This window comes from Myotis myotis, unplaced genomic scaffold (assembly GCF_014108235.1).
Source record: "Myotis myotis isolate mMyoMyo1 unplaced genomic scaffold, mMyoMyo1.p scaffold_m19_p_21, whole genome shotgun sequence".
NCBI lineage: Eukaryota > Metazoa > Chordata > Mammalia > Chiroptera > Vespertilionidae > Myotis > Myotis myotis.
The window spans coordinates 4,501,799-4,526,806 of NW_023416326.1; the positions used below are offsets into that span (position 1 = coordinate 4,501,799).

The 25,008-nt window shown below is 52.6% G+C and overlaps 1 protein-coding gene across 11 annotated transcripts in view; it reads right to left on the reverse strand.

Moving 5' to 3' along the window:
• Positions 1-11,944, reverse strand: part of LYST (lysosomal trafficking regulator) — an 81,906-nt gene extending 69,962 nt beyond the window's left edge. For 7 of the 11 annotated variants that reach the window (XR_004974996.1, XR_004974997.1, XM_036354566.1 and 4 more), the window contains exons 1-2: positions 6,637-6,758; positions 323-536 (exon numbers count right to left, since the gene is read on the reverse strand). Coding sequence is in view for 9 of the 11 variants with exons in the window: in XM_036354566.1 (XP_036210459.1) it covers positions 323-529 (207 nt within the window). In the remaining 2 variants the exon portion in view is untranslated. Of the gene's footprint in view, positions 1-322; positions 537-6,636; positions 6,759-11,533 lie in introns of those variants that run through there. The other 4 variants (XM_036354572.1, XM_036354565.1, XM_036354563.1 and 1 more) reach the window with 2 other exon arrangements.
• Between the last annotated feature and the right edge of the window lie 13,064 nt (positions 11,945-25,008).

Below are 25,008 nucleotides of genomic sequence, written 5' to 3' on the forward strand. Positions count from 1 at the left end.
GCAAATTCATATGTTCCTCTATTGTAATCTTGTAACTTTATTAATAATCACAGTTCTCCTGCACTGATATTAGGATGCAAACATAGTATATATGAAACCACTTTACAAGAAAGGCCATTTACAATTCTAAAACTTTTCAGACATTTTGGAAAGTATCCAAATAAACATATGTCCTTAAATGGGGCTACTTGTCTTTGTGGGAGTGATGTGAGAGGCAGGACTTTATCTAAAGACTTTCAGAAACTACGTAACCCAGAAATTATGTACCCAAAATTAACGATAATATACTGAAGAAGAAAGTTATTTGACATGAAAATGTTACCTGGTCAATGGTGGAATTTAGCTTGGTAAGTAAAAGGAATCCTCGGCCGTGGACAAGGTACTGTCCAAGGGCTGCCATGTGTGTCTCCTCTTCTTCCTCCTCCTCCTCCTCCTCTTCCCGGGCCTCCACCTGCTGGACCACTGCATTGCAAAGCCGGTTGACATCAGTCAGAAATTCACGTGCCAAAGAGTTACTGTCGGTGCTCATGACCAAGCTATAAGATAAAGATTATAGAAAAGAAGATCAGACACACAAACATTTACATTTAAAACTATGAGGTTTTATTGCTTGTTTTTATCTAAAGACTGACTTGAAATGACTAGGTTCTGGTACTTAACCCTCTAATACTTCCAGACATGGCTCTGACCTAGTCAGGTGCTCCTGAAATAGTCATGCCGGCCCGAGCTGGTTTGGCTCAGTGGATAAAGCCTCGGCCTGTGGACTGAAGAGTCCTGGGTTCGATTCCGGTCAACGGCACATGCCCAGGTTGCAGGCTGATCCCCAGTAAGGGGCGTGCAGGAGGCAGCTGATCCATGATTCTCTCTCATCATTGATGTTTCTCTCTCTCTCTCTGTCTCCCTTCCTATCTGAAATCAATGAAAGTATATTTTAAAAAATATTCATGCCTGGCAGAAATGAGTGCTGGGTGTGAACTGCCTGAGCGTAACCACGCGTGGGCAGGTGCAAACACTCATGAGAGGGCAGTAACGCGTGAGTGGCGGCTGTGAAGGCAGGTTCGGACTTTCTCGGGGTGCACAGGAATGTATGTCTGAAGAGGTGATACCTGAGCCAAAGTGTGAAGGAAGTCGGGAAGGGGGCCAGGAGGGTACCTGGGCAAAGAGCACTCCAGGACCCTGAGATGAGCGTGTGTCTGATGCATCGGATGCCGAGTGCGAGAGGAAAAGGTAAACATTACTACGGAGTGGGGAAAGCCACTCACCCCTGCTTTCAGGCACTGAAGAGCAGTGTGGAAAGAGGAAACCGAGGTGTCCCTGGAACAGTCTCTCCTAAGCATGGAAGTCTCCTTCCGCCTGCCCTCAGAGCCCCTGGCCCCCCAAAAAGGAGACAAGGTTTTGTAACCTGTGTGAGGGGTAGCCCTGCTGACAGGTAAGGCTGACGGGGCAGGAGGAGAGGGAAAACCACATCCCGTTTAGCCATGTTCAGTTTGACAAGCGCTCAGACACCAAGGAAAGGATGTCTCGCCGGCAGCTGGCGTAGCAGCTGGAGTTCCCGTGGAGAGGCTGGCACGGGTGACTCAACCTGGGGGTCATCACGCGAAGGTGCATTTTAAAGGGACTGGATGGATGCGAGAGCCCAGAGCAGTGCTGTCCAATAGAGCTCGCCGCACGGACAGGCCTGTGGCTAGTGATGACATACTCAACAGTGGGGGCCTAGAGAGAGTGGAAAGGGGGCAGGGATGAGGGTCTGGGCTGAGCCCGGTGTTCAGCATCCCTGAATATGTCCTAAAGAATGGCAACAAAATGGGTGGTAGCTTGAAGGGGACCCAGAATAGGAGAGGGGTTTTTTCTTCTTCTTTTGTCCAGTCCAGCCCTAACAACTGAAGCTAGTCCCAAAGGGATGATCCTAGTCCAGTGATGGCGAACCTTTTGAGCTTGGAGTGTCAGCATTTTGAAAAACCCTAACTTAACTCTGGTGCCGTGTCACATATAGAAATTTTTTGATATTTGCAACCATAGTAACACAAAGATTTATATTTTTGATATTTGTTTTATATATTTAAATGCCATTTAACAAAGAAAAATCAACCAAAAAAATGAGTTCGCGTGTCACCTCTAACACGCGTGTCATAGGCTCACCATCACTGTCTAGTGCAGCCGTGGGCAAACTACGGCCCGCGGGCCGGATCCGGCCCGTTTGAAATGAATAAACCTAAAAAAAAAAAAAAAAAGACCGTACCCTTTTATGTAATGATGTTTACTTTGAATTTATATTAGTTCACACAAACACTCCATCCATGCTTTTGTTCCGGCCCTCCGGTCCAGTTTAAGAACCCATTGTGGCCCTCGAGTCAAAAAGTTTGCCCACCCCTGGGCTAGTGCCTAAGCACCGAGCCTCGTCCCAAATCGCCCAGCCTGGCCCTAACCGCAGAACCCAGTCCTGAAGGGCGGAGCCTAGCCCCCGAGGGGTTTATTTTTGAAAAAGAAAGATATTATAGAGTATTTGTAAGCTGAAATGTTTTAGCACGTTTGAATGGCATGAGAGCTGAAAACAGATGAAACACTGGAATGAGAGATCATTACAGGAACGGTGAGTAAGCAGAACGAAAACGAGCCGACGTCCACATGAGAAGAACAGGGATGGGTCGCCTAATGCAATCAGGACGACAGCGCCCGCGAGCACAGATGCAGGAGATGAGTGTGTCTGGCGGTGGGAGGACCGAGATGGGGGTGTTTCTATTTCCTCCGTGAAATAAGCTCAAGGTCACCATGAGGGGGAGGAGGTGCTAGCTGACAGGTGGGAACGGGGTCAGAAACGGCGGCCTGTAGAGGCTTCCTGTGGGGCCGCTCACAGGTACCTAGATTGAGTGCTGTTGCTCACTAACTGCCCATCCTGTGTCCGCTTCTCCATCCGGTCCCCAAGAATAAGACACCGCACAGGTGACATCAGAGGCCTGATGAGAAGCTAGGTCTCCTACAGCGGCAGCCTCCCCCTAACCTGCACACGGGGTGTCCCCGTTAAAAGCGAAGGCTGGGCCTGACAGGATGGCTGCACCAGTGCATTTTACCAAACACTCAAAGAAGAATTGACACCCGTCCTTCCCAAAAAATTCAAGAGGAGGAAGGCTCCCACACTCATTTTACAAGGTCACCATTTACCCTGATTCCAAAACCAGACGAAGACATTACAAAGAAAGAAAATTATAGGCCAGCATCCCCCATGAACATGAGATACAGGCCGGCCGGCGTGGCTCAGTGGTTGAGCACTGACCTAGTAACCAGGAGGTCACGGTTCTATTCCTGTCAGGGCACATGCCCGGGTTTCGGGCTCAAACCCCAATAGAGGGCGTGCAGGAGGCAGTTAATCAATGATTCTCTCTCATCATTGATGTTTCTCCCTCTCTCCCTCTCCCTTCCTCTCTGAAATTAATAAAAACATATTTTTAAAAAGAAAATAGATGCAAAAATCCTCAACAAAATATTAGCAAACCAAATGCAGCAATATGTTAAAAAGACCATTCACCATGATCAGGCTCACTAAAATCTCCAGAATCTATGTTCTTTTTTTACTCTCTGAATCTGATTAGAGGGGCAGTTTGTTAATAAGAATCTTTTTTTGTTGCTAATCCTCACTGGGAATATTTTCTCAACTGATTTTTAGAGGGAGTGGAAGGGGGTGGGGAGAGAGATAAACACTGATGTGAGACCCACTGATTGGTTGCCTCCTGCGTGCATTCCTACCGGAGGCCAGGGAACCTGCAACCCAGGTACATGCTCTTGACGGGGAATTGAACCCGTGGGTCTGCAGATCGACACTGTAACCACTCGGATACCCAATTTATTGTCTTCTAACCCACTCCTAACCTTCTCCCCACCAAACTGCTCCTCTCATGAGCCTCACTTCAGTAGGTGCCTGTCTATCTTCCTACTTGCTCAGGATAAAATCCAGTGTTCTGGAAGTCTCCTGTGGACTCTACGACCCTCAATGTATCCAGAAACCCACCCCGCCAACGGTACTCGGGCCCAAGTGGCATCACCGCTGGCCTGGATCATGGCAAGAATCCCTGAAGTGATGTCCCTGCTTCTGCCACTGCCCAACCCTCTCCCCTCCCAACAAAGTCTACTCTCCATCCAACCACCAGAGTGACCTCTTTAGAAAGTGAGTCTGATTCTATCCCTTCTCCACCCAAAGCAATGAGTCTCACTCAGAGTGGAAGCCGAGTCCTTAGAAAGGCCTGCAGGCCTTACACTCTGATTTCCCATTCCCACCTAATCCTGGACTCATTCCTCTCCCATCACTCCCTCCCCCGGGCCAGCCCAGCCTGTTTCCTCCAACATGCCCATACGCTCCGCCCACGGGCTCCTGCAAGTGCCCTTCCTCCGAACACTCATCCCCTACAGAGGTGGACAAATTACCCTCCACTTCCTTCCAGTCTCATGTTGCAAAGTCATCTTTTCCAAGAAGTCTTCCCTGGCGACCGCTCCTTAAAATTGCAACCTTTGCCCTAGCCAGTGTGGCTCAATGGATAGAGCATTGGCCTGCGGGCAGAAGGGTCCCAGGTTCGATTCTGGTTAAGGGCACATACCTGGGTTTCAGGCTCCATCCCAGGCCCTGGTTAGGGCATGTGGGGGAGGCAACCAACCCACAGCCATGTCTCTCTCACAGCCACGATTCTCTCTCTCTGGCTCTCCCCCTCCCTCCCACTCTCTCTAAAAATCAATGGAAAAATATCCTCAGGTGAGGACTAACAAAAAATTTAAAAAAATTTTAAACCACCAAACACAAGGATTAAAAAAATACATATTGCAACCCTCTTCTCATTCCCTATTCTCCCTCTCCCCTGCTTTTCCTCTTCAGTCCTTATCACCATTTGACGGACCACACATTTTATTTATTATCTGAGACGCCCCTGGTAGGATGTAAGCTCCGTGAAGGGGAGGGGAAGGGAGTATCTGTTTAGAAAACTGGAGCACACAGTAGGTGCTCAATAAATACTGAGTTTATACATAATTGCATAGTTTATAAATTGCTTTCATGTAAATTAAACGATAGCCCTAGCTGGTGTGGCTCAGTGCACCTCGGCCTGTGCACTGAAGGGTCCCGGGTTTGATTCCGGTCAAGGGCACATGCCCAGGTTGTGGGCTTGATCCCCAGTAGGGGGCGTCCAGGGGGCAGCCAATCCATGAATCTCATCATTGATGTTTCTATCTCTCTCTCTCCCTCTCTGAAATAAATAAAATATATATTTTTAAAATAAATTAAATTATATAGTAACTCATTTTCTCCTTATGCTACCTTTTGTCCAAACTCTCCGATCTTTGTAGTAACAATACGAATGACGGCAAGAATTACCAGGGGGGAAAAAAGTTGCCGGCTACTTGCAAAGCTCTTTAAAACAGACACTCCGTCTGCATGAACGACACCTGTAAGACGCACAGCTCGGAGTCAGCACCTTCATTCGCCTCGGGCGACTGGGTGTGGACATGGAGAGTAACTGGGCAGCATAAGCAAGACTCGCCAGGAAGGAAAGCCCCATTGGGTGTGTCCTACCAACCTGTGCACGGGACCTGGGGAAATGCACGCTGAATTCAACCGCGAAGGAAACATCGGCCCAAAGTCAACGCCAGCGTGTTCCACTCCCACATTTCCTACCTGCTGCAGGCAAACCTCCTAACCACCCGGTGGGCGCCGGCCCTGGGTGTGTGCCGCCTGCAGAGCACACCGGGAAGGGTTTGTTTTGGTTTAACCGGCCAGGCCGGGGGGTGGGGGTGGGGTGGGGTGGGGTGGGGTGGGGGGGTTCTTAAGGCTTGTGAGCGGGCCTCCCCTCCGCGCAGCCGGGGGCTCCCTGGGTGTTTCCCAGGCCTTTTTTTTTTTTTAATTTGTTTGTTTAATATATTTTCATTGATTTCAGAGAGGAAGGGAGAGAGTAACATTCATGATGAGAGAGAATCACTGATCGGCTGCCTCCTGCACGCCCCCTACTGGGGATGGAGCCCGCAACCCGGGCATGAGCCCCACCGGGAATCGAACCGGGACCTCCTGGTTCATAGGTCGAGGCTCAACCAGTGAACCACACCGGCCGGCCCGTCCCAGGCCGTTCCATCCCACAGGTGGCGGCGAGGAAAGTGGTCGCATCCCAGCCAAAGGTCCAGGGATGCCCGGGTCCGACGGCGGGCGTCTCCGAAGGCCCTCTAGCCCGGGCAAAGCACGTCAAAGGCGGGAGCGCACGGGGGAGAGGATGCGGGAGAGGACAGGGGGCGAGCAGCCGCGCGGCCGGGGCGCCAGGAGCGCCGGGGCGGGGTGGTGGCGCGGGAAACTGTCACCCCCGCGGGCACCCGGGCATCCGGACGGCCGAGCACGGGTGCGGGGCCGGGGAGCCGCGGCCCCGAGGATCCACGCAGTCCAGGGCGCAGCGGACTGGACCTCCGACTCCGCGCCGGGAAAGAAAGTTGGTGCCGGTGCCGCGCGGCCGCCGCCGAGCTCCCGCCGCAGCGCGAGGCTGCAAAAGGCTGCGGGCGGCGTCCCGAGCCCCGAAGCGGGAGAGGAGGCACCGCCGGGGCGTCGGGCCGCGACCCCAGACCCGGCTGACAGACCCCTTCCCCCTTCCCCGGCCTTCCCTCCAGGCCGCGCTTTACCTCCGGTCCGGCCCCCGCCGCCGCCGCGCGCTCCCCTCACACAGCGAATCCCGGGTCCTCGCCGCGGCCGCCGCCAGCTCCCGCCCCCGCCCCTCAGGTAACCCAGGAAACCGGGAACACCGCCCTCCTTCGCATCCGGGCCCCACCCGCCCGCCGGCATGCGCCTGCGCGCTGGCTCCGCCCGCGCCCGCCCCTCGCTGGTAGGGCAACTCCGCCGTCGCAGGCGTGACGCAAGAGGCGGTGAACCAATGGGGAAGGGAAGGGGCGTGGCCGGGGTGCGGGATGGGCGGGGCCGAGGGAGATTGACCCCTCGCGCTCCCCCTGCCAGGGCTCGGCTAAGCGAGTTGCATCAGAGCCAGGAAAGCGACAGGCTAACTGCAGGGGTTCCGAGTTTAGGGGTGCCCAAGAAACATGGGGAGGGGTCGGAGAGGGAGGAAGCGTGGATGTTTCTCTCTCCCTCTCCCTTCTTCTCTGAAATCAATAAAGATTTTTTAAAAACGTGAAGAGGTTAACGGAGGAGCCACTGTGCAATGAGTGCAGCGCAAAGATGCATTTTTCAACCCAGCCTCCTCCCAACACGGTAGTTAGTGGACAGCGCGTGGTCAGCCTTCTGTGCCTTAAAATAGCGGCGCCTGCAGAGGGGGGCAGCCCCGGGCTAAATACAAGCGTGTTTTGGCCGCATCGCTGACAGTGTCTGCGGGGTCCAGCTCGCCGGGGCTGTTTGGCGTGTTTGGGGTTTTTTTTTAGGGGACACCGTTCCTCACCCCCCAGTCACTGTGATAAGCCTTGCGGCGTGTCCGTGTCTGAGGTACTGGGGACAGAGCTAGAACTCTGAGGTCTGAGGGTCAAGGGTTCAGGTCCTACCTAGCAATACAGACGCTAAGTGCATGGTCTACACATGGACAGGAATTGCTTTAGCATCGACCATTCCAGTTATTTTGAGATCCTCCTCTGGGACCTCCTCTAAAATCCCCAGCTTAGCTCCTAAAAGCCCTTAGGATGAAGGACCCGGAGGCCACGCCTGTCCCCTCCTCCTCCTCCCCCAGCCCAGGCGTGTTAACTTCTTTATCCTTCTCTCTCCTAACCGCCAAGGGCCCCCTGGTTTTGCCTCTGTAACTGTTTTCCCAAGCCGATTCCTTCTACAGCTGACTCCTACCTCTGTGACTTCCTAAATAAACTTTCTCTTATTAAAAAAAGAAAGAAATAGAAATAATTTGCCTTTAAGCCGTATACCAAATGCAACTTTTAATAACTCCAACTCCTATCTGACTCAATGACACGCAAAGTAGTCATTGCCCGGTGATGTGGTGTGAAGGGGTTCTGCAGTGAAATCCCACACCTTGACATATCGCCCCCTGAACTCTGAGGTTCAGCCATTAGCAGCTCATACCTTTGGGCACAGGTTGCCCACTTCCTCTGGCAATCTTTAAAAATGCAAATATGTGGTCGTGTGTGGAGAGGGTGGCTCGGTTGCTTGGAGCATCATCCCATGCACCAAAAGGTTTCGGGTTCCATTCCTGGTCAGGGCCTATAGCTACGATTCGGGTTTGATTCCTGGTGGGGGCATGTACAGGGGGTGCCCGTGTGTGTGTGTGTGTGTGTGTGTGTGTGTGTGTGTGTCTTTCTCTCAAATCAATTAATAAATTTAAAAATTGCAAATACTCCAGGGATGAGCAGAATATGCCACCCCAAAATGTGCCGCTTTGGCACGTGGCTTATTTTGAGCCGATGGCAATCAAGACCCAGCCTACGCAGGAAAAACTTGGACCTCCCCTTTAAGTGCCTGAAAGATTTCCGATAGGGAGCCTACGCCAGGAAGAGAGCCATTACCACAGATAAGTGTTTTATCTGAAAGACTCCCTTCCCTGGCCGGGCAAACATCTGATTACCAAATATCTGCTCTCCTTGTCTCCCTATCAGTTGGCCCGCTCCCCCTTTGAAGTCCTGAGTCCCTATTCCATTCCTCAGCTCAGTTAATTGTCTGACTGCCTTTGGGGCTCATATTTTCGTAAGATTCCAATACATCTGAAATTAAATTTGTTTTTTTCTCTCCTGTTCATCTGTCTTATGTCAATATATATATATATATTATTTATTTCAGAGAGGAAGGGAGAGGGCGAGAGAGATAGAAACATCAATGATGAGAGAATCATCGATCTGCTGCCTCCTGCACACGCCCACACTGGGGGGGATTGAGCCCACAACCTAGGCATGTGCCCTGACCGGGAATCGAACCGTGACCTGCTGGTTCATAGGTCGACGCTCAACCACTGAGCCACGCCCGCCTTGCAGTCTTACGTCAATTTAAACAGCAGACCAGCCAAAGGGAAGAAAGGAAAAAATTTCCACCCCTGCAATACGAAATCCCTAACAAGTTAGTGAAAGAGACGCATCAGGGACATTGTCAATTGTTTAACGAATATAGTTGACTCTCCAACAAGTTGGGGTGAGGGATCCCAACCCCCGGACATAATCAAAACTCCTTATATAACTTTTGACTTCCCCAAAACTTAACTATAGTCATCCCTTGGTATCTGTAGGGAATTGGTTCCAGGATTGCCCCCCATAGATGTAAAAATTCACGGATGCTCGAGTCCCGAATATAAAATGGTGTCGTACAATACACACCGTTGGCTCTCTGCATCCTCGGATCCCCAACAATGGAGGGAAAATACTGTTTTCCATCTGCCGTTGGTTGAATTCTCAGATGCAAAACCTGAGGATAGGGAAGGCTAACTGTCTATTTATTGAAAAAAAAAGTGCATGTATAAGTGGACCCACGCAGTTCAAACCCTGGTGTTCAAGGGCCAGCACCTTTCATGTGGTAGGTACTGAATTTCCGTGAACTCAAAGAGGAAGGAAAGTCAACCTTGACCTATTTTTACAGTTTTACCAAAAGCGAAATCTATTCTTACTTACACATCAAATTTCACCCACTAATCTCAAAATGGCTCATTTTTTTAAATGGACTAAAGAAGTCATAAAAATGGTAAGTTTTTGTTTCTCTTGCATGAAAGGCCATAGGTGATCATGAATAGATGAGAATGAAACAGACTTTCTATGACAATGGTGCACAATGGGCCCTCAAAATATTACGTATTTGTTAAGAGCACAAGGTAATGTCATTGTGACTTTTCTCTGATTATCTGAGTTATAAAGTATTTTAACCAAGCTAGCATAGTCTTGAGTCTGTTCAAGAATATCTTACAACATAGAAATTAAGTATACATATTAGTTTTTGGAGTGCTTTGCTTTATTAGAAAGACTATGAATCTTTTAAAAGTTGCTTTTTAAAATAGGTACCTCGAAACTTCAGTGAAGAGGATGATTCATAATTCATGCCTCCATTAAGTTGTTTAGTAACATCCACTCCTTAGTGCAAAATGTATCGGGGTAGGTTCTAATAAGATTCTTTAACGTAATTTTCTCTACTAAGTCACTGATAGCACTTTAAATCCCCCAAAGTTTGTATACTTTGCTTTAAAAACCCATGTCGTGCCCTAGCCGGTTTGACTCAGTGAACAGAGCGTCGGCCTGCGGACCAAAGAGTCCGGATTCAATTCCGGTCAAGGGCATGTACCTTGGTTGAAGGCTGCTCTCCTAGGTCAAGTTTGACTTTCCTTCCTCTTGGAGTTCATGGAAATTTAGTACCTCGCACACAGTAGGTGCTCACATAGTAGGTCTCTCTCACATCGATGTTTCTCTCTGTCTTCCCCTCTCTCTTCCACTCTCTCTACAAGATCAATGGGAAAATATCCTCGGGTGAGGATTAACAACAACAACAAAAAAAACGAAACACACACACAAAACAAAACAAACCCATGTCATTGCATTAAAAAACTTGTAACCATCATATTTTATGAGATGATCTCAACAGCTAAAAAGTGTTAGAAAAACTTAAATTTCCATTCTTTGCTGGGGAAACCATGCAGAGTGTGTCTTCCTGTCCTAATTTAAGTAAGTGGGAAAGACTGTACTTGTGGGAAACAATGTCATTAATTCTTATAAAAGCTTCTTTTTTTTTTTTTTAACCTTTTAAATTCTGGATTGTTTTTCTGCCCCAAACAGAAAATATATGGCATAGTAATAAATTCCAGCGTTAAGACAAGTATACAATATGGAAAATGAAAGTGTTCTGTGGTCTCAATCCAGAAATAACCACACGTAAGTGACACATGCCCACCGATGTTTGGGGGCAGAGAGATATATTTTAAATGTTTTTTAAAAATCTATTTGCATTGATTTCAGAGAGAAAGGGAGAGAGAGAGAGAAACATCAGTGATGAGAGAGAATCATGGATCGGCTGCCTCCTCCACGCCCCACACTGGGGATCAAGCCTGCAACCTGGGCATGTGCCCTGATCGGGAATCGAACTGTGACCTCCTGATTCAGAGGTGGACACTCAACCACTGAGCCACACCGGCCGGGCTCAACCGCCATGTTTTAAAGTCCCATCAGCCGCTTGCCTAGCACTCTTCGAGGTCCCTGAAATTCCACTTCTTACTCAAAGACATTTTTTATCCAAATGGGAATGATCAAATGTTACATCCCACCTGAGCCCATCTGTACCCACTTATTGAGTGAGTCCTTGTAATTAGGCCACGCCCCAGGCCAACAATCCCGGTTCCCTGGCACCCAAGCATCAGAGCTGGAATCTCTCCAAATGAGGGACTTGGGATCACCCCACTCCAGCGTAGGACCTTCGTTCTCCTTCCCATCTGAGCAAGCCGTCCGCAGGAGCCAGCTCCCGAGAGCTCAGGGCTGCCGGGAGCTCACCTGCTGATCCCCTTCCCTCAGTGGTGTCAGCCTGCACCCAGCCTGCCCACCCAAGCCGCCACGCCCTCGGGTGGCCCTGGGAATTCTCAGAAACACGTGAACCTGCTTCCACAGGTGTTACCTTCTTCAGGAGAGCCAGGAGCTCTTCTCTCCGGCAGTCGCCCTGCAGGGATGCTCACCGCAGGGTTGCTATGGGCCACATACCCTGTTCCCTGCAGAGCCACGGGTCTCCACGCCCCGAAGCAAAGCTGGACCGCTTGTCTGCAGTTTGGTTCTGGCTCCTGTTCAGCTGAGCTCGGGCAGGATCCCTGTCCTGGCGTTAGAGGACGCGCACAGTTGAGTCACACAGCCAGACCTTATCAGAGGGCCAAGGCAGACCCTCAGGCACCCCCTGATGTCCTGGGAGGGAGATGCAGGAGCAGATGGCGAAGGCAGTGGCTTCATGCACCACAAGGGCCTCAGGACACAGCTCCCCTCCCCCGCCCCCCACGGAAGGATGGGTGAGCTACCCAAAGAGGCGATGCACCCAGCCCTCTGGCTCCACAGCCGCTCTCGCCAAAGCCAAATCCTCACTGGAAATGGCTCCTCAGACGCCCTAAGCTTGCCTCTTTCATTCAGGGACGGGGCTTGGAAATGTCTGTGTTGCCAGGAAGGCGAGTGGCCTTCTCTCCCTCCCGCCGGCTCTTTGGCAGGTGGCCACGCTTGGGTCACATGGGGAGCTTGGCAAATCCAGTCCGATCCCTTTGCCGTGGAGCTGCAGTCGGGGTTTCCAGTCAGTGATTTTGAGGTGGCTCCTCTGAGTCATGGTGCCCTGATTCTCCTGCAGGGGGGGAAGGGCAGGTCGGTTCCCTGTGAGGATCAGCGGTACTATTGTTTTAAAAAAATTATTATTCATTTCAGAGAGGAAGGGAGAGGGAGGGAGAGATAGCAACATCAACGATGCGAGAGAATCATGGATCGGCTGCCTCCTGCACGCCCCCCCACTGGGGATCGAGCCCACAACCCGGGCATGTGCCCTTGACCGGGAATCAAACCGTGACCTCCTGGTTCATCGGTTGACGCTCAACCCCAGAGCCACACCGGCCGGGCTAGGACAGATTCTAATTGCTAACCTGTCTGACCTGAGTCCACCTGCCCGGCCTCGGCCTGCCTCCCCACACAATGCTCCCCGCCTCGCTCTCCCTCCCCGCCTCGGGAGCCTGCGTGGGCAGAGCTCCAGGTCTGGGCCCTGGATGCTCCTCCTCCCCGCCTTCCTGTCTTTGCCCACTTGAGCTGAAAACCACATCCTTAGGAGCCCTTCCCTGCCTGCCTCTATCTCCTCTCTCAGCATCCTGCTGAGTCCCCCCACGGTGCTCATGACTACGAGTGATGACATGGTTCTTTGCTTCCTTTGGTATTTTCTGTCTTTCCGCCGCCCGGGAAGCTCATGGGAACAGAGACAATGCACCATTGGGTTCATTGCTCTGTCCCCAGAACCTCCTCCTTAGTAGATGCTCAACAAAAACGGGTTGAATAAGTGAATAACCATTTATTTCACTTTTCCTCTGGTGTGGGGGCTGGGGAGCTGCCCAATCTTTGTGACCTGTCCCTCCTCCTCCCTTCCTCCCTTCTCCTCCTCCTCCTCCTCCTCCTCCTCCTTCTCCTCCTCCTCCTCCTCCTCCTCCTCCTCCTCCTCCTCCTCCTTCTTCTCCTTCTCCTCCTCCTCCTCCTCCTCCTTCTTCTCCTTCTCCTCCTCCTCCTCCTCCTCCTCCTCCTTCTCCTCCTCCTCCTCCTCCTCCTCCTCCTCCTTCTTCTTTTAAAAAATACATTTTTATTGATTTCAGAGAGGAAGGAAGAGGGAGCGAGAGATAGAAACATCAATGATGAGAGAGAATCACCAATCGGCTGCCTCCTGCACGCCCCACCCTGGGGACCGAGCCCACAACCCGGGCTCTGGCCCGAACGTGCTGGGACTCACTAGCTCTGAGACTTGAGCCAACCCTGCCACATGTCTGGGGCTCATTTTGCTCATCAGGAGGACAGGGCTGGAGCGGATGGTCTGATGTTCCTTTAGGGGTGACATCTCAGTTTGTCAAGACGACCCGTATGTCCCGTCCCTCCTCCCCAGCACACGCTCTGTGAAGCCAGGGAGCCCCTAATGGGAGTTCGGTCTTAGCAACTTGGATGCCAGCTCATTTATTATTTAATCGCGGAAAAGAGCCCTCTCCTTTTCCAGGCTTAGCAGAGGTCATCTTAAATTCCCTGGGTTCCAGACACTCCGCTGGGAGAGCTGGAAAACTAATTAGCAATGGGCAACGTTGAAGAGACTAATCTTGGCTTGTAAATTCTGTTATTGTGCATAAAGTATTATGATTATTTTAACTCTGTTTTCATTTGTTTCCGAGAGGAAGGGAGAGGGGAAGGGAGAGAGAGAAACATCAATGATGAGAGAGAATTATGGATCGGCTGCTTCCTGCATGCCCCCCCACTGGGGATCGAGCCTGCAACCCGGGCCTGTGCCCTCGACTGGGAATCGAACCCTGACCTCCTGGTTCCTAGGTCAACGCGCAACCACTGAGCCACACCAGCCGGGCCATCAAATATGACTTGAATGGTTCCAGATGAACAATAACTCTTGCTAATCCTGGAAATGCTAGTGCCAGAGCCTGAAAGAGGAGCTGGAAATATGACCTAGATCTTTGGCGAATGATCTCAGGGGCCCCCCCTGCCGCACACGAGAATCGAGGCTGTTTCCGATGACGTGTTCGCACTAAATGCCAATTTGTCATTCTGAGGCTGTGGCAATGCCGCTAGTATGATACCCTGTGGGTCTCAGGCGACCTTTATGATAGTACGGAACATGTCGCCGCTTTGCAGCTGCGAGGCGTGAAAACCGCGCCACCAATCCCCCCTCCGCCACTGTGTGTGGTCTCGGGCGCAACTCTATGAACGCTGCTCATGGCACCCAAAGCGCCCCCTCAGCATTTCTCTGCTCCCTGCACTGCAGATGCCAGGAGCACTCAGGACACCTATTGATTATTGCCCGGCCGGCGTGGCTGAGGGGTTGAGCGTTGACCTATGAACCAAGAGGTCACGGTTCAATAACCGGTCAGGGTACATGCCCGGGGTGCGGCTCCATCCCCAGTGAGGCGCGTCCAAGAGGCAGCCGATCCATGATTCTCTCTCATCATGGATGTGTCTCTCTCTCCCTCCCCCTTCCTCTCTGCAATCAATAAAAATATATTTGTAAAGAACAAAATAAAACGGGGAGAAGACTATCACGTGCCTCACAGGGCTGCAGCAGGCCGGCGCCTAACCACTGGGCTACGCCAGCCAGGACGCTTCTGTGCCTGTGGGCCAGCACCCACGCCACCTGCGGCAGGCGCCCCCTCTGGGGGACACCCTGAGCCCGTGGCTCAGGCTCTGATGTGGTGCCTCAGAAGCGGAGCCTTGGCCTGAGGGCCCTGCGCACAGGAAATTAGTCAGGGGGTTGGAGAGGAGCCAAGGAAAGACCCAGAAGCTCCGAGCAGGCCTCGCTGGGAAGACGCTTTGTAAAAATTAGAGCAGGGCCGATTGGGCTCGGTCAGCCGATGCTCTGATTCAGCAGCACGAGTGGCCGCACCCCGTGACGGAGGTGGGAAGCCCAGCCCTGGAGGCACCCAACCAATGGATGTGCCTCTCTCACATCGATGTTTCCAGAATCCGCATTTCCCAGGGAACAATGGATCAGGGGTCCAGCCTCCCAGCAATGCTGCATTTTTAATATTAAGATATATATATATCTTTTTTTTTATAGCTCCATTTTTTTAAATATATTTTTTATTGATTAAGATATTACATATGTGTCCTTGTCCCCACGTTACCCTCTACCCCCCACCCCCCCACCCCCGCTCATGCCCTCACCCCCCCCGTTGTCCATGTCCATTGATTAGGCCTATATGCTTGCATATAAGTCCTTTGGTTGATCTTTCCCCCTTACCCCCACCCTCCCCTACCTTCCCTCCAAGTCCCGACAGTCCAATCAATGCCTCTCCATCTCTGGATCAGTCCTTGTTCATCAGCTTATGTTGTTCATTATATTCCACAAATGAGTGAGATCATGTGGTATTTATCCGCTCTCCAGTTCCATCCATGCTGTGGCAAATGGTAAGAGTTCCTTTTTCCTCTTCCTCTTCTTAAAGAATACCTTTCAGCATTTCATATAATGCTGGTTTGGTGGTGATGAACTCCTTTAGCTTTTTCTTATCCGTGAAGCTCTTTATCTGACCTTGTATTCTAAATGATAGCTTTGCTGGATAAAGTAATCTTGGTTGCAGGTTCTTGCTATTCATCACTTTGAATATTTCTTGCCAGTCTCTTCTGGCCTGCATGGTTTCTGTTGAGAAATCAGCTGACAGTCGTATGGGTACTCCCTTGTAGGTAACTGACTGTCTTTCTCTTGCTGCTTTTAAGATTCTCTCTTTATCTTTTGCTCTTGGCATTTTAATTATGATGTGTCTTGGTGTGGTCCTCCTTGGATTCCTTTTGTTTGGGGTTCTCTGCGCTTCCTGGACTTGTAAGTCCATTTCTTTCACCAGGTAGGGGAAGTTTTCTGTCATTATTTCTTCAAAAAGGTTTTCAATATCTTGCCCTCTCTCTCCTTCTGGTACCCCTATAATTCTGATGTTGGTACGCTTGAAGTTGTCCCAGAGGTTCCTTACACTATCTTCATATTTTTGGAATCTCTTTTCTTTTTTCTTTTTCGGTTGGGTATTTTTTGTTTCTTTGTATTTCAAATCTTTGACTTGATTCTTGGGATCCTCTTGTCTGCTGCTGGATCTCTGTAAATTATTCTTTATTTCAGTCAGTGTATGCTTAATTTCTAGTTGGTCCTTTTTCATGTCCTCCATGGTCTCCCTATACTTATTGAGGGATTCATTAAATTTATCGGCGGTTTCCATAAAATTCTTGAAAAACCTTATAAACGTGGCCTTGAACTCTATATCCAATCGTTTGCTTTCCTCCATTTCTGCCATTTGTGACCTGTTTCTTTGTCTCCGCATTTTGGCAGCTTCCCTGTGTTGATAGAGTGGCCCTGTGCGCCAGGTGTCCTGTAGGGCCCAGTAGCTCAGCCTCCCCAGTTACCTGGGGTGGACACTCTTGGTGCACTCTTGGTGCCTTGGTTGTTGTAGAATCACTGGGAGGAATTGACCTCCAGGCCAATTGGCTGTGAGAATCAGCTGTGTCTAAAGTGGGAGAACTTCTGTGCTGAAGACACCCTTCTGGGGCAAGACTTGCTTCAGTGGGGCTTTGGTGCTCACTGAGTCTGCTCCCTGAGTGTGTCCCTTATGGATCTGAGGAGTTGCAGTCTGGATGGACCCCCTCTGACCACTGGGTACAGTGGCTCCTGGATCTAAGGAGGTGCTAATTCAGCCTCTGCCTGAGGCCACACAGCAGGAGCCACGAAGAGGCTCAGCTGTGAAGCAATGCAAGCCGCTGCGGGGCCTTGGGCCTTCTCTTGGAAGTTCCGGGTCTGCCTGGTTCGGCTGCAGTTAGGTACAGTCACATGCAAAAGCCTCTGCCACAGCCTGGGTGGGGCGGGGTCTCAGGGAGTCAAAGGGCGGAGAAAGCAGCTATGGCCGATTCTCCGCCCGGAGTCGCGCGTCTCAGTGTCCCGGTAACGGCTGCAAGCACCTCTGAGGGAAAGCCGCCCTCAAGTTCGCCCGCTGCCGGACAGACCAGCCTCTCCCTGTATGAGTCCTAGGTCCCCAGAGACTTCCCGGAACCGGAGTTCAGAGCAGTCAGGAGCTTGTGACTCAAAAAGACAGCCGCGTCCTCAGGTGCCACCCCCTTTCCTCGCGCGCGTGAGCCGCCGTACCTCTGCACTTCACCTCCGCAGCGCCTCTGGCTCTCAGCGTGCTTTTCTTTCCTTCTAGTTGTGGACTTTACACTCAGCCAGCCTTCCTGTTGTTCTGGATGATGTTTGCTCAGTCCTTTGCGGTAATTTTCAATTGTTGTGTGAGGCGACAATTTCCCGGTGTTTACCTATGCCGCCATCTTAGTCTATATATATCTTATTGATTTTTTTTTTAATAGAAAGTCAGGGAGAGGGATAGAGAGTTAGAAACATCGATGAGAGAGAAGCATCCATCAGCTGCCTCCTGCACACCCCCTACTGGGGATGCACCCGCAACCAAGGTACATGCCCTTGACCGGAATCAAACCTGGGACCCTTCAGTCCGCAGGCCGACGCGCTCTAGCCACTGAGCCAAACCGGTTAGGTAGCATTTTTTTTTTTTAAGTGACTACCATTCCATTTTCCTTTCATTTTAAATACAATGTACATGCTTACATACAGATGGAAATTTGTATTGCATTTTCATGGTTTGATGAAAAGCCTGTGCTTGAATGGAAAGTCTTAGGCCGAAGAGCAATGGTGTCCTTGATCAAAACACGCAACTAAGAGGAAAATTGCCCTGGCTGTTTTTTCTCAGTGGTTAGAGCGTCAGCCCGCAGACGGAAGGGCTCCTGGTTCAATTCCGGTCAAGGGCACTTACCTCGGGTGCAGGCTGAATCCCAGGCCCTGGCCGGGGCGGGGGTGGGCACGTGGGAGGCAACCGATGGACGTGTCTCTCTCACATCCATGTTTCTCTCTCCATATCTCCTTCTCCCTTCCACGCTCTCTCAAAATCAATGGAAAAACATCCCTGAGTGACGATTAACAGCAACAGCAACAGAGAACAGAAGGAAATAACAACACAGGAATTCAAGGGGACTGTGTGCTCTGCATCTGAACAGGCGCTGTGCGTTGGGGATGCTACTTTGCGCGTCTATGCCAGTCCTGACGGCAGCATGGGAGAGCGGCAGGTCACCCACCAACATCTGCTCTGCCCCCCACCATCAGCCAGCTGCCTATAGTGGTTAGGAGGACAAAGATGACTTGGGGAAGTAGGCGAAAGGGTGGCCGAATGGGCGGTTCACAGGTAAGCAGAGGGCTGGGGGCGGGGGGCGGCGGGGGGGGGGGGTCTTCAAAGGGCTGGTGATTCTGGTTTCCCAGCCTGATGAGGAGGAGGACGGGACACATTTCTGAGTGAGCTCCCAGGTCCCACGTGTCACGCCCAGCCAGGCTAGACTGTGCCTCCTTTCATCAGAATAAAGCAACCACAGTTACAGAGCATGATGAATATTTCTTACCATTCTAGCTGGTCCCCCAACAAGCTCTTTCTGCCCCTAGAAGGGCTGTTTGTGTGAGGACAGGATCTTCTGGGCACCATGGAGATGCCCAGCCCGGCAGATGCCCAGGAAAGGCACTCCAAAGCCAAGAGCCGTTCGTTTTGTCAGCAAACAACCCCCTGGCGTCCTGTCCCTGGTGTAATAAGATCCGGGCAAAGAGCCGGAGCCAGGGTCCCTCCGGGCCATGTCTGACAATCCCATTACAGGGACTCGAGTATCAGATTCCACGGCCCGTCTGTCTGTCCGTCAAAGCCTCCATTCCGCTGTCATTCAACTGGAGAGCAAGCACAGCCGCACAGGTACGAGCCCTGACCTCCTGGTTCATAGGGGCGCGGCTCAGTGCCTTCGTTACGTTTCTGAGGTTTCCTCTGCATCCTGGGCCGGAGATCTAAGGCCTCCTGCCTGTTTGAAGGGCCTGTTTTCCTCCGATCACGGACAGCAGCCCTGACAGGCGAGAGGATTGGGCCTGGGATTCACCCTCGGACGCTGTAACACTCCTGCCTGCCTGAGAACAGGTCATGGGGAAAATGCATTCTTCCATTAAACCCGCCCTGGCTGGTGTGGCTCAGTGGATAGAGCGTCAGCCTGCAGACTGAAGGGTCCCGGGTTCGATTCCGGCCAAGGGCATGCACCTCGGTTGCAGGCTCCTCCCCGAGGCACGTGCAGGAGGCAACCAACCGATGTCTTTCTCTCTCTCACCGATGTTTCTCTCTGTCTCTCCCTCTCCCTTCTGCTCTCTCTAAAAATCAATGGGAAAATGTCCTCGGGTGAGGGTGAACAACAAGAACAAAAAATTAAACTCAAGAGTCTGAGCAAGCAATTTATCCCGTCTCCTGGAGGGGAAAAGTGACCTGAAGTATTACGGGTAGGAGGTCTAGTTCAGAGGTCACACATCGGCCTTTTAGCTGTCTGTACACACGTGTATACGTATGTATGTGTGTGCACACATAGACCTGTTAGCTGTAGGGATCTTTCTGAGAGGTATTCCTGTCGGGGTGTTTATGGCTGTGCGATACCCAGGACCTCAATCATTCATTCATTTACTTTACAATATATTTTTGTTGATTTCAGAGAGGACGGGAGAGGGAGAGAGAGCTAGTAACATCCATGATGAGAGAGAAACATCCATCAGCTGCCTCCTGTGCGCCCCCGACTGGGAATCGAGCCCACAACCTGGGCATGTGCCCTGACCCTGCCTGGGAATCGCACCCTGACCTCCTGGTTCAGAGGTCCATCCGACAAGCCCTTGTGGGGGTCCTTGTTCAGTGCAAACCTCTGTGACAGGCGGGGCAGGGGGAAGGGACATGAGGAGCCAGGTCTGTCCTGAGAGCAGGAAGGGGGTGCACGGGAGGAACCCGCCACCTGGGGAGGGTGTGGTGGGCGGCACCCAGTGTGTGGCATGTTTAGAAACCGCTGGGGACATGCTGGGGAGGAACCAGCTCTTTCTCGCCCCGTGGTATCTCCCCACAGATGAATACCAACATCATGTGCCTCCTGCGTGACTCACCGAGTGTTATCACTTATGTAACATGTCAGCCCCGAGCGCATCAGTGGAGCTGGTCACGCGGAGCCGATCTGGCAGGCCCCAGCGAGAGGCGTTCTCCACACGCGGCCTGAGCCCCACGGAGGACACGGCCCGGGTGGCTGACACGTGACCCTTCAACGGGTACACCTGACCCGGCCGGTGTGGCTCAGTGACTGAGTGCCTCCTGCACGCCGCACACTGGGGATGGAGCCCGCAACCCGGGCCTGTGCCCTGACCGGGAATCGAACCCTGACCTCCTGGTTCCTAGGTGGATGCTCAGCCACTGAGCCCCGCCGGCCGGGCCCCAGGCCCCTTCTTCCGTGGGTGCCGCACCCCAGCACCCGTTGTCCTGCTTCCTGAGAAGAGAACAGCCAGCAGTTGCGATTGCGTCAGGAGACGTGCTCAGTTTCTGGGGAGCGGGGCTGTGGGTAACCCCCATCCCAGATGGAGAACGCCTTTCAGAGGCCGCAGCCACTGTTGCCACATCCTTGCGAGCCCACAAACAGCCCTGCGCTGAGCAAGAACTGGCTCAACCAGCGAGAAAGGCTCACGCTGTCTTTTGAAAAAAATGGGCCCTCTGACCCCAGCTGGCTCAGCGGACAGAACGTCTGCCTGCGGACCGAAGGGTCCCGGGTTTGATCCCGGTCAAGGGCACGCACCTCGGTGGCAGGCTCCTCCCCGGCCCGGGCCCTGGTCGGGGGCATTCAGAAGGCAACCCATCCATGTGTTTCTCTTACATCCATGTTTCTCTCTGTCTTTTCCTCTCCCTTCCACTCTCCCTAAAAATCAATGGGGAAATATTCTCAAGTGAGGACTAAGAAAAAAAGGAAAGGAAAGGAGAGGAGAGGGCAGGGGAGGGCAGAGGAGGGAAGGAAAAAGGGCCTTTGGCCTCGGGGACACGAAGGGCACAAAGGTGAGCAGAGTCCCTGTGAGTGGAGACAGGCACCCGGGCACCGACAGCACTGTCCGCGGTGGGCGGTCACCTTCCCATGTGGCCTCCCTCGAGCCCGGCGGGGTGGTTGGGAGGGCAGCGTCCTCACATGACGGTGCCCCCAGGAAGGCCATGCCAGGAGGGAGGCTCGACACCCCGTGAGCCGAGGGGGATGCACCTCAAACCCTGAGGCCTGAAGAAGCAGCTACTCTGTGACAGGGGCTCTGCGGCCTCCTGATGACCCAGGAGAGGCGAGGACGAGGGCCGGATCTCTACCCCGGCGGGCGCTCTTACCGTCACCCTTCCCAGAACATCACAGAGCGGACAGGCCGGCGGGGGGCCACATCCGGGCAGGGGGAGGGAGTTTCGGCTGGAGGAGCATTTGCTTGGGTGGGAACCTGTCGGCTCCCAGTGCACCCACGCCCTCTGTCCGTCCATCGGCGCTGAAGGAGTGCTTGCTGTGTGCCCTGCGGCTTCTAGGCATCGGGCAGCAAAGATGAGTGGGGCGGAGTGCTTGCCTTCAAACCCTCCCCGGGCCAGTCTGGGACGTGGACAAAGTAAGAGGTCATTTCAGCCCGGCCGGCGTGGCTCAGGGGTTGAGCGTCGACCTATGAACCAGGAGGTCACGGTTGGATTCTGGTCAGGACACGTGCCGGGGTTGCGGGCTGGATCCCCAGTGTGGGACGTGCAGGAGGCAGCGGATCAGTGATTCTCTCTCATCATGGATGTTTCTATCTCCCTCTTCCTCTCTGAAATCAATAAAAATATATATATTTTAAAAAGAGGTCATTTCAGGGCAGTGTGAGAAGTACGCACTGAGGGAAGGGTGGGTGAGTGGGGGTGGGGGTGGCTGTGGGTGGGGGGTGATGGCACAGGAAGGAGAGCCTGAGTGAAGGTCTCCCCTATCCTGTGGACTCCAGGGGCCCCCGCAGCAGCAGCTGGGAGCGGCCCAGGTCCCACTGAGCCTTTGCAGGTGAGCCCGGGAGCATCCCACCCCAAAGGGCACCGGGAAGGCGGCCCTGCCCCCACCCCTCTCTCCCTGGCACAGCCACAGCTTCCTCTTTGTCACTTTCACTTGGTACCTTGGTCCCCAAACAGGAACTGTTGCAGAGCCCATGGGTGGAGCCACTGGGGACCTGCAGGCCCCAGGGACTGCCCACAGTGTCCGCCCCTCCCCCTCCAGGCCAGCCTAGCAGAGGACCTGGGGCACGGCCAGGACAGGCCTGTCCCTTCAGTGTGTGCCTCTGCCTGCCCAGCCCGCGCCCCCCCTCCCCCCCAGGTGCCAGTGTGTGCAGTGACCCTGGAAGGGGGGTGACCGGGAAGCCAGGGAATTCCCATCTGCAAGGCTCTGCCATTGGCAATATGGCGGGGGTGGAGGTGGGGGGGATGTCTTTCTCCATCTCCCTCTCAACCTGAAATTTGTAAAAAATATATTTTTATTGATTTCAGAGAGGAAGGGAGAGGGTGAGAGAGAGAAACAGCAACGATGAGAGAGAATTGATCGGCTGCCTCCTGCACGCCACACACTGCCCAGCTCACAGGGCGGCTCTGAGTCCTGACCCCCACGAAGTGCAGGCTCCCCCGTGGGGGTCCGCACACTTGCAGCTAATGTTGGTTTCCTTCCGAAACCCACGCTTTAGTCCCAAGAAACCTCAGATGGGCAAGAACTGAGATGGAGCCTGTGTATTAGGGAACGCGTCCCGTGTGGATCGGTTCCTCGGGCTGTTGTAACCGACCCCACAGACCGAGAGGCTTAAACAGGACGTAGGGCCTCAGCTCTGGAGGCCACAAGCCCAAGATCAAGGTGTCCGCAGGGTCGGTTCCTTCTGAGGCTGCGAGGAGGCTCTGCTGGCAGCTCCTGCCCCTGCAAAGAGGAAGGGACTGGGGTGCACACAGCAGCGCGCCCAGGAAGGAAGGCTGTGGCCCCAGTGCCACGCGATGCCCCGAATGCCTATTGGGTAACTTTGGAAGGAACGTGCGGGGCTCTCTGGGGGAAATCCGCATTGAAACGAAGAGGCTTGAAGACATTTGGGAAACGGACATTGGGACTTCCCCTTTGGTTACAGGTTAGGCAACCCACCAACATTAAGAAAGTTCTTGAGTCGGATAAGAAAGGCTGAGCCCTGCTGCTTTGGGGGAAGTTATTGGGGCCTCCTGGAGCCTCCACCCTGGGCCCCACCCCTATCCCATCCCCTACCCCCCACGCCCCAAACCTCGCCCCTTCCCGCATCCCAGCCCCACACCCACCCTACCAGGCAGGCGTTGAGCGGTCTCTCCTGCCCTCTAGTGGCCTCTGCTGGAACTGCACCTCCAGTACAACCTGTCACACCTGCTGTAAAGCCCAGACTGACTCACCGGGGCTCACCTGGCCTCACCAGAGCTCCAGGCAACCAGGAGGCCCACCCTAGAGCCACAGCCAGGCAGGGACAGTCTCGCCAGGAAGGGGTCTGGGCCCTGTCGCCCCCTCCTTTCATATCTGCGAACGTGTGAGCTTGAGCGGCCTCGAAAAGAAGTTTGCAAAAACCACGCTGCCCTTACCTTTTTACTGTCTTGGAAACATGATTCGCTGCAGGTTTGCCTCGTTGCAAAGAGACGTCACATCAGGTGTTAAGTCCATGCTGGCATTTAACAAATAGGGCTGCCCATCTGGGTGTGGCTCAGCAGCTGAGCATGGACCCAGGAACCAGGAGGTCACCGGTTCGATTCCCGGTCAGGGCACATGCCCGGGTTGCGGGCTCGATCCCGTGTGGGGCATGCAGGAGGCAGCCAATCAATGATTCTCTCTCATCATTGATGTTTCTCTCTCTCCCTCTCCCTTCCTCTCTGAAATCAATGAAAATATTTTTTAAAAAATAAGGCTATTACATCACCCTTACAAATGTGTCCAGCGGATCCCAGATGCCATAGTGACTTCACATCTACCATCTGTGGTTTAGAGAGGTAGGAGTAACTCTTTGCTGCAGAATCAGGAAATGGACATTTTCTTTAAAAATGAAAACAATGGCCCAAAGGGTGGTGTGGCCCTAGCTGGTTTGGCTCAGTGGATAGAGCATCGGCCTGCGGACCAAACGGTCCTGGGTTCGATTCCGGTCAAGGGTACCTTGTTTGCAGGCTCCTCCCTGGCCTGGGCCCTGGTCAGGGCTTGTGCAGGAGGCAACCCATCGATGTGTTTCTCTCACATCAATGTTTCTCTCTGTCTTTCCTTCTCTCTTCCACTCTCTCTAAAAATCAATGGAGCCCTAACCGGTTTGGCTCAGTGGATAGAGCGTCGGCCTGTGGATTGAAGGGTCCCAGGTTCAATTCCGGTCAAGGGCACATGCCTGGGTTGTGGGCTCGATCCCCAGTGGGGGGCATGCAGGGAGTGGCCAGTCAATGATTCTCTCCCATCATTGATGTTTCTATCTCTCTCTCCCTCTCCCTTCCTCTCTAAAACAATAAAAATATTTTTTTTAAATTTTTTATTTTTTTAAAATATATTTTATTGATTTTTTACAGAGAGGAAGGGAGAGAGATAGAGAGTTAGAAACATCGATGAGAGAAAAACATCCATCAGCTGCCTCCTGCACATCTCCTACTGGGGATATGCCCGCAACCCAGGTACATGCCCTTGACCGGAATTGAACCTGGGACCTTTCAGTCCGCAGGCCGACGCTCTATCCACTGAGCCAAACCGGTTTCGGCAACAATAAAAATATTTAAAATAATAAAATAAAAATCAATGGAAAAAATATCCTCGGGTGAGGATTAACAAAAACCACACACAACAGGGTGGTGTGTGACTGAGTTCGTGTTTAAGTCAACCCCACGGCCATCAGTCTTCTGTGGACTCGCCTGGGACACAAACTGCCCCCCTGTAACACCAGGGTCGCCAATTATCACATGGTTGTCTTTTCATCGTGAATCAGCCTCCTGACATTACTTTCTTCATTCGAGTAAGACAGAGGAAGAC